The 13,835-nt window shown below is 45.1% G+C and overlaps 1 protein-coding gene across 1 annotated transcript in view; it reads right to left on the bottom strand.

The window, feature by feature from the left end:
- dnah9 (dynein, axonemal, heavy chain 9) overlaps positions 1 to 13,835 on the bottom strand; it is a 140,123-nt gene that overhangs the window by 56,220 nt on the left and 70,068 nt on the right. The window contains exons 52-56 of the mRNA XM_038974915.1: positions 13,319 to 13,480; positions 12,897 to 13,130; positions 5,331 to 5,435; positions 4,954 to 5,109; positions 3,934 to 4,164 (exon numbers count right to left, since the gene is read on the bottom strand). Of these exons, the coding sequence (XP_038830843.1) occupies positions 3,934 to 4,164; positions 4,954 to 5,109; positions 5,331 to 5,435; positions 12,897 to 13,130; positions 13,319 to 13,480 (888 nt within the window). The remainder of the gene's footprint in view (positions 1 to 3,933; positions 4,165 to 4,953; positions 5,110 to 5,330; positions 5,436 to 12,896; positions 13,131 to 13,318; positions 13,481 to 13,835) is intronic.

Raw genomic sequence — 13,835 nt, 5'->3', positions numbered from 1 at the left:
GACTGTACCAGTAGGTAAGGCTGTGTGACTGTACCAGTAGGTACGGCTGTGTGACTGTACCAGTAAGTAAGGCTGTGTGACTGTACCAGTACTCTAGGTAAGGCTGTGTGACTGTACCAGTAGGTAAGGCTGTGTGACTGTACCAGTACTCTAGGTACGGCTGTATGATTATACCAGTAGGTAAGGCTGTATGGCTGTACTCTACCAGTGACTAGTAGTTAGGGCTGTGTGACTGTACTCTACTAGTAGGTAAGGCTGTATGACTGTACCAGTAGGTACCGCTGTGTGACTGTACCAGTAGGTAAGGCTCTGTGACTGCACCAGTAGGTAAGGCTGTGTGACTGTACCAGTAGGTAAGGCTGTATGGCTGTATTTTACTAGTAGGTAAGGCTGTATGACTGTACTTTGCAAGTAGGTAAGGCTGTATGACTGTACCAGTAGGTAAGGCTGTATGACTGTACCAGTAGGTAAGGCTGTATGGCTGTACCAGTAGGTAAGGCTGTGTGACTGTACCAGTAGGTAAGGCTGTGCGACTGTACCAGTAGGTACGGCTGTGTGACTGTACTAGTAGGTACGGCTGTGTGACTGTACCAGTAGGTAAGGCCGTGTGACTGTACCAGTAGGTAAGGCCGTGTGACTGTACCAGTAGGTATGGCAATGTGACTGTACCAGTAGGTATGGCAGTGTGACTGTACCAGTAGGTATGGCAGTGTGACTGTACCAGTACTGTAGGTACGGTTGTGTGACTGTACCAGTAGCTAAGGCAGTATGACTGTACCAGTAGGTATGGCAGTGTGACTGTACCAGTATGTATGGCAGTGTGACTGTACCAGTAGGTAAGGCTGTATGGCTGTATTCTACTAGTAGGTAAGGCTGTATGACTGTACCAGTAGGTAAGGCTGTGTGACTGTACCAGCAGGTATGGCAGTGTGACTGTACCAGTAGGTATGGCAGTGTGACTGTACGCGTAGGTATGGCAGTGTGACTGTACCAGTACTGTAGGTACGGCTGTGTGACTGTACAAGTAAGTACAGCAGTGCGACTGTACCAGTAGGTAAGGCTGTATGGCTGTATTCTACCAGTAGGTAAGGCTGTATGGCTGTACCAGTAGGTAAGGCTGTGCGACTGTACCAGTAGGTACGGCTGTGTGACTGTGCCAGTAGGTACGGCTGTGTGACTGTACCAGTAGGTACGGCTGTGTGACTGTGCCAGTAGGTACGGCTGTGTGACTGTGCCAGTAGGTACGGCTGTGTGACTGTGCCAGTAGGTAAGGCAGTGTGACTGTACCAGTAGGTAAGGCTGTGTGACTGTACCAGTAGGTAAGGCTGTGTGACTGTACCAGTAGGTACCGCTGTGTGACTGTACCAGTAGGTACCGCTGTGTGACTGTACCAGTAGGTAAGGCTGTGTGACTGCACCAGTAGGTAAGGCTGTGTGACTGTACCAGCAGGTATGGCAGTGTGACTGTACCAGTAGGTATGGCAGTGTGACTGTACCGGTACTGTAGGTAAGGCTGTATGACTGTACCAGTAGGTAAGGCTGTGTGACTGTACCAGTACTCTAGGTACGGCTGTGTGACTGTACCAGTAGGTAAGGCTGTATGGCTGTATTTTACTAGTAGGTAAGGCTGTATGACTGTACTTTGCAAGTAGGTAAGGCTGTATGACTGTACCAGTAGGTAAGGCTGTATGAATGTACCAGTAGGTAAGGCTGTATCAGTAGGTAAGGCTGTGTGACTGTACCAGTAGGTAAGGCTGTGCGACTGTACCAGTAGGTACGGCTGTGTGACTGTACCAGTAGGTACGGCTGTGTGACTGTACCAGTAGGTAAGGCTGTGTGACTGTACCAGTAGGTAAGGCTGTGTGACTGTACCAGTAGGTATGGCAGTGTGACTGTACCAGTATGTATGGCAGTGTGACTGTACCAGTAGGTAAGGCTGTATGGCTGTATTCTACTAGTAGGTAAGGCTGTATGACTATACCAGTAGGTAAGGCTGTGTGACTGTACCAGCAGGTATGGCAGTGTGACTGTACCAGTAGGTATGGCAGTGTGACTGTACCAGTAGGTATGGCAGTGTGACTGTACCAGTACTGTAGGTACGGCTGTGTGACTGTACAAGTAAGTACGGCAGTGCGACTGTACCAGTAGGTAAGGCTGTATGGCTGTATTCTACTAGTAGGTAAGGCTGTATGACTGTACTCTACTAGTAGGTAAGGCTGTATGATTATACCAGTAGGTAAGGCTGTATGGCTGTACTCTACCAGTGACTAGTAGTTAGGGCTGTGTGACTGTACTCTACTAGTAGGTAAGGCTGTATGACTGTACCAGTAGGTAAGGCTGTGTGACTGTACCAGCAGGTATGGCAGTGTGACTGTACCAGTAGGTATGGCAGTGTGACTGTACCAGTAGGTATGGCAGTGTGACTGTACCAGTACTGTAGGTATGGCTGTGTGACTTTACCAGTAGGTATGGCAGTGGGACTGTACCAGTAGGTAAGGCAGTATGGCTGTATTCTACTAGTAGGTAAGGCTGTATGACTGTACTCTGCTAGTAGGTAAGGCTGTATGATTATACCAGTAGGTAAGGCTGTATGGCTGTACTCTACCAGTGACTAGTAGTTAGGGCTGTGTGACTGTACTCTAACAGTAGTTATGGCTGTATGACTGTACTAGTAGGTAAGCATGTGTGACTGTACCAGTTGGTAAGGCTGTGTGACTGTACCAGTTGGTAAGGCTGTGTGACTGTACCAGTTGGTAAGGCTGTGTGACTGTATCAGTTGGTAAGGCTGTATGACTGTACCAGTAGGTAAGGCTGTATGACTGTACTCTGCTAGTAGGTAAGGCTGTATGATTATACCAGTAGGTAAGGCTGTATGCCTGTACTTTACCAGTGACTAGTAGTTAGGGCTGTGTGACTGTACTCTAACAGTAGTTAGGGCTGTGTGACTGTACTAGTAGGTACGCATGTGTGACTGTACCAGTAAGTAGGGCTGTGTGACTGTACCAGTTGGTAAGGCTGTGTGACTGTACCAGTAGGTAAGGCTGTGTGACTGTACCAGCTGGTAAGGCTGTGTGACTGTACCAGTAGGTAAGGCTGTATGACTGTACCAGTAGGTAAGGCTGTGTGACTGTACCAGTACTGTAGGTACGGCTGTGTGACTGTACCAGTAGGTAAGGCTGTATGGCTGTACTCTACCAGTAGGTATGGCTGTATGACTGTACTTTACCAGTAGGTAAATCTGTATGATTGTAATCCACCAGCATGCAAGGCTGTATGGCTGTCCTTTACCAGTAGGTAAGGCAGTATGACTATAGTCTACCAGTAGGTAAGGCAGTATGACTGTAGTCTACCAGTAGGTAAGGCAGTATGACTGTAGTCTACTAGTAGGTAGGACAGTATGACTGTAGTCTACCAGTAGGTAAGGATGTATGACTGTACCAGTAGGTAAGGCTGTATGACTGTAACAGTTGGTAAGGCTGTATGACTGTACTAGAAGGCTGTATGACTGTACCAGTAGGTATGGCTGTATGACTGTACCAGTAGGTAAGGCTGTATGACTGTACTTTACCAGTAGGTAATGCTGTACTCAACCAGTAGGTAAGGCTGTATGACTGTACCAGTAGGTAAGGCTGTATGACTGTACTTTACCAGTACGTAAGTCTGTACGACTGTCCCAGTAGGTAAGGCTGTATGACTGTATTCTACCAGTAGGTAAGGCTTTATGGCTGTACTCTACCAGTATGTATGGCTGTATGGCTGTACTCTACCAGTAGTAAGGCTATATGACTGTAGCAGTAGTTAAGGCTGTATGACCGTACTAGTAAGTAACGCTGCATGACTGTACTTTACCAGTAGATAAAGCTGCATGGCTGTACTCTACCAGCAGGTAAGGCTGTATGACTGTACTCTACCAGTAGGTAAGACTGTACTCTACCTGTAGATAGGGCTGTATGGCCTTGAGGCAGGACTCTGGGATGTTCTGCTTGTTGAAATGGACCAGGGAGTCCAGGAAGGCATCTACTTTGGCCATCATCACCTTGGCAGCCTTCCAACTACGGTCCTTAGGAACCCGACCACCCGGGGCCATCAGAACCATGACCGCAGCGGTCACGTTGGTCACAGCCACCACAGGAGAACCAAACGACTTCAGCTCAGTCAGGTTGTTCTGGAGGGAGAGATGGAGGGAAGGAAGAATGGATTGAAATAGAGAGTGCATTTGGAGGACATCCGCTTGACCAGGCTATTATGAAAAATGAGAAGGATGGATATGAGGCAATGACAGATTAAAAACTGGAATGCACTTGAAGGACTTCCCCTCTGCCAGGTTATTCAGTGCAAAGGGAAGGATGAATAAAAAAAAGACGAAAAACTGGATTTCATTCAAAGGACTACAGTTACATTTATATGATATTTTAGTAATTTAACAGGTGCTCTTATCCAGAGTGACTCACAGTTAGTGCATTCATCTTAAGATAGGGGCGACAACCACATACTGTATCACAGTAAATACACTTTTCAATAAAGTAGGTATCAGCAATTAATCAGCAGTTCAGTCAGGGCATTCTAGAAAAAAAAGTAGGTTTATAAAAATAGGAACAGTTTGCTGACTTTGAGAAGAAGAAGAAGAAGACAACAGGGATTACTAATTGGAGTCTTTAGAGGGTAGCCTAGCTGGAGCCTAGCTGGGAAAGAGATGTCCGTTATGGTTGGGTGAACACAGAACACCTTAAATCACTCAGGTGCTTAGTGAATCCCACAGCTCTCTCATATAAAACCCACAGAGAACGGCTACAGGGCTAGATAGTAAGAGACCGCTGGACATTGAGCCGTGAATATTTTAGTACATTTTTTGGGGAAAATACCATAATTCCAGATCAAATCTGATATAGTGGAAATGAAACCCATAAGGTATCAAACTGTGAGTGTGTTTGTGTGTGCATGCATGTGTGTGCACCTTATTGAGAGTGTTAAGGGCCTCTTGTGCTGCTATGAGGGCTGGTTCAGCCTTGGCCAGATCCTTCTCACAGTCTCTCTGTTTCCCTGTGACCACCACCGCTATGTCCGCCACCTTCTCTTCCTCCTCATCCGCCACAGTCTTCTCTTTAGACACCTGGTCATGGATCAAAAGAAAAAGGATGTAGGAATTATTGTAGTATGCAGCAATGCTTCTCACAAAGTCTCAAAGTGATTCACAAGAATGCTTTAGAAAATGTGGATTGCAATATCCAGATGCTCAAAGCACTTGACAATACATTGTTTAGGGAATGATGGGGGGACCCCCCCCCCCCCCAACCCCCACCACCACCACCAATGTTTAACAGTATCACCCACCTTCTCTGTTTCCACACCGACTACCTGGATCAGCCTATCAGCATCTTCGTTCTTCTGCTTGAGCTCCACCTCCTGGGCGGCCAGCTTGGCCTTTAGGTCGTCCACCTATCACAGGAGAGAATAGGAGAGGGCAGGTCATGGTTGAGGTTTGGTTGATTCTTCTATCTGTGTTTGTGACCGGTGGAGAGCAGAGTATCACATGCCTTATATGAGATCTGTGATGACAGGAAGGCTGTATTGGTGATCATTTTTGTCACGCTGATAACGTATTATAAGTAGAAATCAACATATACGTATATTACACACACACAAAATGAATCTGTTATAGACTAATATAATCTCTGATGTGTGTTTTTACAGGACCAAACATTTTTAAGACCCAAACCTCAGAACAGACATCATTCTATCATTCATATAATCTTGATCTATTACATTTAAAAAAATCTATGATTTTCTCAAAGCAGAGAAATGGACAAAAAGGGGACACAAATGGAGAGAACATGTACACTACTGTTCAAAAGTTTGGGTTCGCTTAGAAATGTCCTTGTTTTTGAAAGAAAAGCACATTTTTTGTCCATTAAAATAACATCAAATTGATCAGCCTCTCTACACTGGCTTCCTGTTAAGGCAAGGGCTGATTTCAAGGTTTTACTGCTAACCTACAAAGCATTACATGGCCTTGCTCCTACCTATCTTTCTGATTTGGTCCTGCCGTACATACCTACACGTACACTACGGTCACAAGACGCAGGCCTCCTTATTGTCCCTAGAATTTCTAAGCAAACAGCTGGAGGCAGGGCTTTCTCCTATAGAGCTCCATTTTTATGGAATGGTCTGCCTACCCATGTGAGAGACACAGACTCAGTCTCAACCTTTGTCTTTATTGAAGACTCATCTCTTCAGTGGGTCATATGATTGAGTGTCTGGCCCAGGAGTGTGAAGGTGAACGGAAAGGCACTGGAGCAACGAACCGCCCTTGCTGTCTCTGCCTGGCCGGTTCCCCTCTCTCCACTGGGATTCTTTGCCTATAACCCTATTACAGGGGCTGAATCACTGGCTTACTGGTGCTCTTCCATGCCGTCCCTCGGAGGGGTGCGTCACTTGAGTGGGTTGAGTCACTGACGTGATCTTCCTGTCCGGGTTGGCACCTCCCCATGGGTTGTGCCGTGGCGGAGATCTTTGTGGGCTATACTTGGCCTTGTCTCAGGATGGTAAGTTGGTGGTTGAAGATATCCCTCTAATGGTGTGGGGGCTGTGCTTTGGTAAAGTGGGTGGGGTTGTATCCTGCCTGTTTGGCCCTGTCCGGGGGTATCGTCGGATGGGGCCACAGTGTCTCCCGACCCCTACTGTCTCAGCCTCCAGTGTTTATGCTGCAGTAGTTTATGTGTCGGGGGGCTATGGTCAGTCTGTTATATCTGGAGTATTTCTCCTGTCTTATCTGGTGTCCTGTGTGAATTTTAGAATGCTCTCTGATCTCTCTTTCTTTCTTTCTCTTTTTCTCCCTTTCTTTCTTTCGTTCTCTCTCTCGGAGGACCTGAGCCCTAGGACCATGCCTCAGGACTACCTGGCCTGATGACTCCTTGCTGTCCCCAGTCCACCTGGCCGTGCTGCTGCTCCAGTTTAAACTGTTCTGCCTGCAGCTATGGAACCCTGACCTGTTCACTGGACGTGCTACCTGTCCCATACCTGCTGTTTTCAACTCTCTAGAGACAGCAGGAGTAGTAGAGATACTCTGAATGATCGGCTATGAAAAGCCAACTGACATTTACTCCTGAGGTGCTGACCTGTTGCACCCTCGACAACCACTGTGATTATTATTATTTGACCCTGCTGGTCATCTTTGAACATTTGAACATCTTGGCCATGTTCTGTTATAATCTCCACCTGGCACAGCCAGAAGAGGACTGGCCACCCCCCATAGCCTGGTTCCTCTCTAGGTTTCTTCCTAGGTTCTGGCCTTTCTAGGGAGTTTTTCCTAGCCACCGTGCTTCTACACCTGCATTGCTTGCTGTTTGGGGTTTTAGGTTGGGTTGGTACATCAGCTGATGTAAGAAGGTCTTAATTAATAAATACATGTGATTGATTGATCAGAAATAGAGTGTAGACATTGTTAATGTTGTAAATTACTATTGTAGCTGGAAATGGCAGATTTTTTATTGAATATCTACATATGCGTACAGAGGCCCATTATCAGCAACCATCACTCCTGTGTTCCAATGGCACGTTGTGTTAGCTAATACAAGTTTATCATTTTAAAAGGCTAATTGATCATTAGAAAACACATTTGCAATTAGGTTAGCACAGCTGAAAATGGTTGTGCTGATTAAAGAAGCAATAAAACTGCCCTTCTTCAGACTAGTTGAGTATCTGGAGTATCAGCATTTGGCCATTTTGAGCCTGTAATCGAACCTAGTCTAAAGAAGGCCAGTTTTCTTGCTTCTGTTTCTCAGACTATACACTCTAATGTACTTGTCCTCTTGCTCAGTTGTTGCTTCTTTAATCAGGACAACAGTTTCAGCTGTGCTAACATAATTGCAAAAGGGTTTTCTAATGATCAATTAGCCTTTTAAAATGATAAACTTGGATTAGCTAACACAACATGCCATTGGAACACAGGAGTGATGGTTGCTGATAATGGGCCTCTGTACGCATATGTAGATATTCCATAAAAAATCAGCCGTTTCCAGCTACAATAGTCATTTACAACATTAACAATGTCAACACTGTATTTCTGATCAATTTGATGTTATTTTAATGGACAAAAAATTTGCTTTTCTTTCAAAATCAAGGACATTTCTAAGTGACCCCAAACTTTTGAACGGTAGTGTATACAGTTGGGAGTCAGAAGTTTATATACACCTTAGCCAAATACATTTAAACTCCGTTTTTCACAATTCCTAAAATGTAATCCTTGTAAAAATTCCCTGTCTTAGGTCACTTAGGATCATCACTTTATTTTAAGAATGCGAAATGTCAGAATAATAGCAGAGAGAATGATTTATTTTAGCTTTTATTTCTTTCATCACATTCCCAGTGGGTCAGAAGTTTACATACACTCAATTAGTATTTAGTAGCATTGCCTTTAAATTGTTTAACTTGGGTCAAACGGACACCTTCCACAAGCTTCCCACAATAAGTTGGGTGAATTTTGGCCCATTCCTCCTTACAGAACTGGTGTAACTGAGTCAGGTTTGTAGGCCTCCTTGCTCGCACACGCTTTTTCAGTTCTGCCCACAAATGTTCTATGGGCTTGAGGTCAGGGCTTTGTGATGGCCACTCCAATACCTTGACTTTGTTGTCCTTAAGCCATTTTGCCACAACTTTGGAAGTATGCTTGGGGTCATTGTCCATTTGGAAGACCCATTTATGACCAACCTTTAACTTCCTGACTGATGTCTTGAGATGTTGCTTCAATATATCCACATAATTTTCCTCCCTCACGATGCCATCTATTTTGTTAAGTGCACCTGTCCCTCCTGCAGCAAAGCACCCCCACAACATGATGCTGCCACCCCCATGCTTCACGGTTGAGATGGTGTTCTTCGCCTTGCAAACGTTCCCCTTTTCCCTCCAAACATAACGATGGTCATTATGGCCAAACAGTTCTATTTTTGTTTCATCAGACCAGAGGACATTTCTCCAAATAGTACGATCTTTGTCCCCATGTGCAGTTGCAAACCGTAGTCTGGCTTTTTTATGGCGGTTTTGGAGCAGTGGCTTCTTCCTTGCTGAACGGCCTTTCAGGTTATCTCAATATAGGACTCGTTTTACTGTGGATATAGATACTTTTGTACCGGTTTCCTCCAGCATCTTCACAAGGTCTTTTGCTGTTGTTCTGGGATTGATTTGCACTTTTCGCACCAAAGTACATTCATCTCTAGGAGACAGAATGCGTCTCCTTCCTGAGCGGTATGATGGCTGCGTGGTCCCATTATGTTTATACTTGCGTACTATTGTTTGTACAGATGAACGCGGTACCTTCAGGCGTTTGGAAATTGCTCCCAAGGATGAACCAGACTTGTGGAGGTCTACAATTTTTTTTCTGAGGTCTTGGCTGACTTCTTTTGATTTTCCAATGATGTCAAGCAAAGAGGCACTGAGTTTGAAGGTAGGCCTTGAAATATATCCACAGGTACACCTCCAATTGACTCAAATTATGTCAATTAGCCTATCAGAAGCTTCTAAAGCCATGCCATCATTTTCTGGAATTGTCCAAGCTGTTTAAAGGCACAGTCAACTTAGTGTATGTAAACTTCTGACCCACTGGAATTGTGATACAGTGAACTATAAGTGAAATAATCTGTCTGTAAACAATTGATGGAAATATTACTTGTGTCAGGCACAAAGTAGATGTCCTAACTGACTTGCCAAAACTATAGTTTGTTAACAAGAAATGTGTGGAGTGGTTGAAAAACAAGTTTTAATGACTCCAACATAAGTGTATGTAAACTTCCGACTTCAACTGTATCTACTGGATAATTTAATAGCGTTAGGCACTAGAACTGTAATCAGACACACACAGACAGACACACACACACACATGCATGCATGCAGGTACAAACACACACTCATGCCACACACACACACACACACACACACTCATGCCACACACACACACACTCATGCCACACACACACACACACTCATGCCACACACACACACACACACTGCCACACACACACACACACACACAGCCACACACACACACACACACACACACACACACACACACACACACACACACACACACACACACACACACACACACACACACACACACACACACAAATGAAAACCTGAAACACACACAATTTCCACAGAATGCGTGCATGTTTCTACATTACCATCTGACTTCGTCAAAATGTTGCACAGGGGAAATAAAACAGAGTGATTTTTGTTGTTCTTTGAGATAATTAACTAAACATGATGTGAGAGAGCTGAGGGTGTTGTGTAGAAGATGTCTCTGTTGGGTCCTGATGAAATCAACCCAGACAGAACCTGACGAGCACCGAGTGAGCCATCAGAGTGATGGGTGAGAGGGGGGATATGGAGGGAATAAGAGGGAGAGAAAGAGAGAGAGAGAGACAGAGAGGGATGGAGAGAGCGAGAGAGAGCGAGAGACAGAGAGAGAGAGATAGATGGATGGATGGCGAGAGAGAGATAACTAATTGCTGTGAGACATGGCTGTGAGATAAACAGTGAAATCGCTCTACATCTGGACAGCTCTCTAAATACATGTAAACACGTACCAGTGTGTATGGGACTATCTAACACCCACACATAATACCCTAGCTTCTAGACAGGGTGTATTGTCTTTATCAATTCAAATCCGTATAACTGCCTTACCGCCCTCCCTCTATGGAAGATGACATTCTGTCCAGGTGGATCTAAACAAACCTAAAGTTATTTCCAAGATCTAATTTACAGGAGAGCAAGTATTTTCCCCTACAGCACCATAACCAGTTCATCAGACTGGGAGTCTGGGACCGATACACTAGAACTCATCAGATCATGTTATCAGAACAGCGACACGTGGTTGAAAAAGCAGAACTATTTTCCCTTAATCATTAAAGGCCCAGTGCAGTTGAAATTACGTTATGCCTGTGTTTTCTATAATATTCTACAACAGCTAATGAAACTAACACTGTACAAGTGTGAAAAAAATTGGATCAGTGTTGTTTCCTGATAGTTGCTGGTTGAAAATACAATCTACAACTTAATTGTTACCTAGAAAGGATTTGATATTGATATATAAAAACGGCTGCATTGGGCCTTTAAATCATTTTTATATATAACCTCCTATTTTTCCTTTCTCTGGCTCCCTGTCAGGGATCTGTGGATGAGGGTAGATTGGAGGTTAGAACCCTCACATTTACACGACTGGAGATGAGACATTAGCCTCCCACAGCGATTAGTGTCAGAGAGACAAAAGAAGAGGAGGAGGTGTGTGTGTGTGTGTGTGTAGGTTCATTATAAAGAGTATAAGAGCACTGTTCGCCCACGCAACTCCACACTGATAGAGGCAGGTCTAGGAGCCACACACACACACAAACACACACACAGACACACACGTGTATGTGCATGTGCATGTGTGTGTGTAGCGCAAGAACTCATCTCCCCTGATCCGCTCCCAGATACATCCTGTGGTATCAGCGCATCTCAGCTCCAACCCACTCGCTCTCCTCTCATTAAAACACTATTAACACTCATCATCCAAGATGGCTGCCGCAAAAACAGACCAAAATCCAGACCAGAGGAGCTGAATACAGCCCACAGGAATCCCTTTAATATGTTCTCTGGGGAGCCGATGAGTCATTTTCAGCCTCATCTCCCCGCTTTAACCCCTGCAACCTTGTTTATTGTTGTTTACCAGACAGCCGATCTCTGACTTTCTGAATTAAGTGTTGATGTTACAAAACAAGTACATTTATTGCAAGAGGCTTGTCAGAGGGACGTGAACACATATAGAAAGAGCATTAATGAAGCCTGTTGTAAAAGGGGTCAGGGGGTGGAACTGTAATGAACAGTCAACGCAATTACAGGGTAAGTATGTACTGTAATGTATGTATGTGACCTGCTGGGTATTCCTATAGGGGGTTGGTGACACATTGTAATGCATTAATGCTATTCACGTTGGAGGGTGTGTGTGTGTGTGTCACCAACACTATAATTAGACTCTCCTGCGTGTGGGACTCGCTGATGTGTTCATGTCCCTTCAAGTGTTGAATCAGTGAACATACACTGAGTGTACAAAACATTAGGAACACCTAACCTAATATTGAGTTGCACCCCAATTTGCCCTCAGGACAGCCTCAATTTGTTGATGACTCTACAAGGTGTCAAAAGCGTTCCACAGGGATGCTGGCCTATGCTGACTCCAATACCTCTCACAGTTGTGTCAAGTTGTCTGGATGTCCTTTGGGTGGTGGGCTATTCTTGATACACACGGGAAACTGTTGAGCTGAAAAACCCAGCAGCGTTGCAGTTCTTGACACACTCAAACCGGTGCGCCTGGCACCTACTACCATACCCCGTTCAAAGGCACTTAAATCTTTTGTCTTGCCCATTCACCCTCTGAATGGCACATATGCACAATCCATGTCTCAATTGTCTCAAGGCTTAAAAATCCTTCTTTAACCTGTCTCCTTCCCTTCATCTACACTGATTGAAGTGGATTTAAGAAGTGACATCAATAAGGGATCATAACTTCACCTGGATTCACCTGGTCTATGTCATGGAAAGAGCATGTTTTGTACACTCAGTGTACAGTTCAGTACATGAAAAACGTGAACGCATAAAGGTACTTATACAGGCATCAGCGTCAACTTGGTAAGGGCCTGTATGGAGGAGCACAGGTTGAGGTACTGTTGGGTTTCAGGTGAGTTAAAGGAAACATGTGAATACAGAGGAGGTAAGGTGAGAGAATATATGGAGTATATTTTTACCTGAGCGGAGGAGCTGCTGAGTTTCTACAGGCCGTTCTCCAGCCTCTCCATCTTGGTGGTTAAGGTGAGGAAGAGGCCGGTACAGTAGGTTAAGTTAGAATAAAGTAAGGTAAGGTCTGACCTGAGCGGACGTGCTGTTGAGTTTCTGTAGGCCGTTCTCCAGGCGTTCCATCTTCATGGTGAGATCTCTGCTCTTATTGGCCAGCAGGCTTTGGTACAGCTTGATCTGCTCCAGGAAGGACTTGGGCGTGGTGTAGTTATAGCGCCTCTCATTGGACAGGTACTCCTTGGAGGTGTGGTTCACACTGACGTGGACGTAGGCCATGAACTTACTCACTGACTCCTTCAGCTCCGGCTGGGAGGACAACAGAGGTAGAGTCTTAGAGGTTTTATTGTGGATGATGATTACGAAAGAGAGGGAGAGAGAATGAGAGAGAAAGAAAAGTGTGAGAGAGAAAGAGAGAAACATAGAGAGCGAGAATGAGAGAGATAGAGTGGGAAAGAAAAGTGTGAGAGACAAAGAGAGAGAAGGAGAGATCTCACTTCAATATTGTCGACCTCTTGTAGGAACTTGAGGCTGACAGACTCCAGCGCCTCCTGTGGCCACTCATGGAACCAGTCAATGGCTGTACAGTTAACCACAGCTGGGAACTTCCTGCTACGCACCCGCAACTTACTGCCCACTGGAGAAAAGCACAGGGCCACCTACACACACAGAGAAACACATACACATACCGTCAGCCCACTGCCCCCAGGGGAGAAACACACAGCCACCTACCTAGCACAGGGATGAGGAATCCAGCTGTATGTGTTTATGTGCGTGCCTGTGTGTATGTGTGTCCACCTTTGTATTTGTGTGTGTGTGTGTGTGTTTGTGTATATGTGTGTGATCCAGCCTCTCTAAACACCGACCAATGGGACTCTACTACCCTAATTTATTCTGCTCCAAACCTCATCATAATAATAATACTGCTAACCCCTGGCCTGACGCTTTCCCGCAGACAACAGGGTATAGTGGTGGCACGATCTCATCAGGACTGTAGTCACACAGAGAGAAATG

The sequence above is a fragment of the Salvelinus namaycush genome, chromosome 35 (genome assembly GCF_016432855.1).
Source record: "Salvelinus namaycush isolate Seneca chromosome 35, SaNama_1.0, whole genome shotgun sequence".
NCBI classification, from domain to species: domain Eukaryota; kingdom Metazoa; phylum Chordata; class Actinopteri; order Salmoniformes; family Salmonidae; genus Salvelinus; species Salvelinus namaycush.
This window is presented reverse-complemented; position numbering and strand designations above follow the sequence as displayed.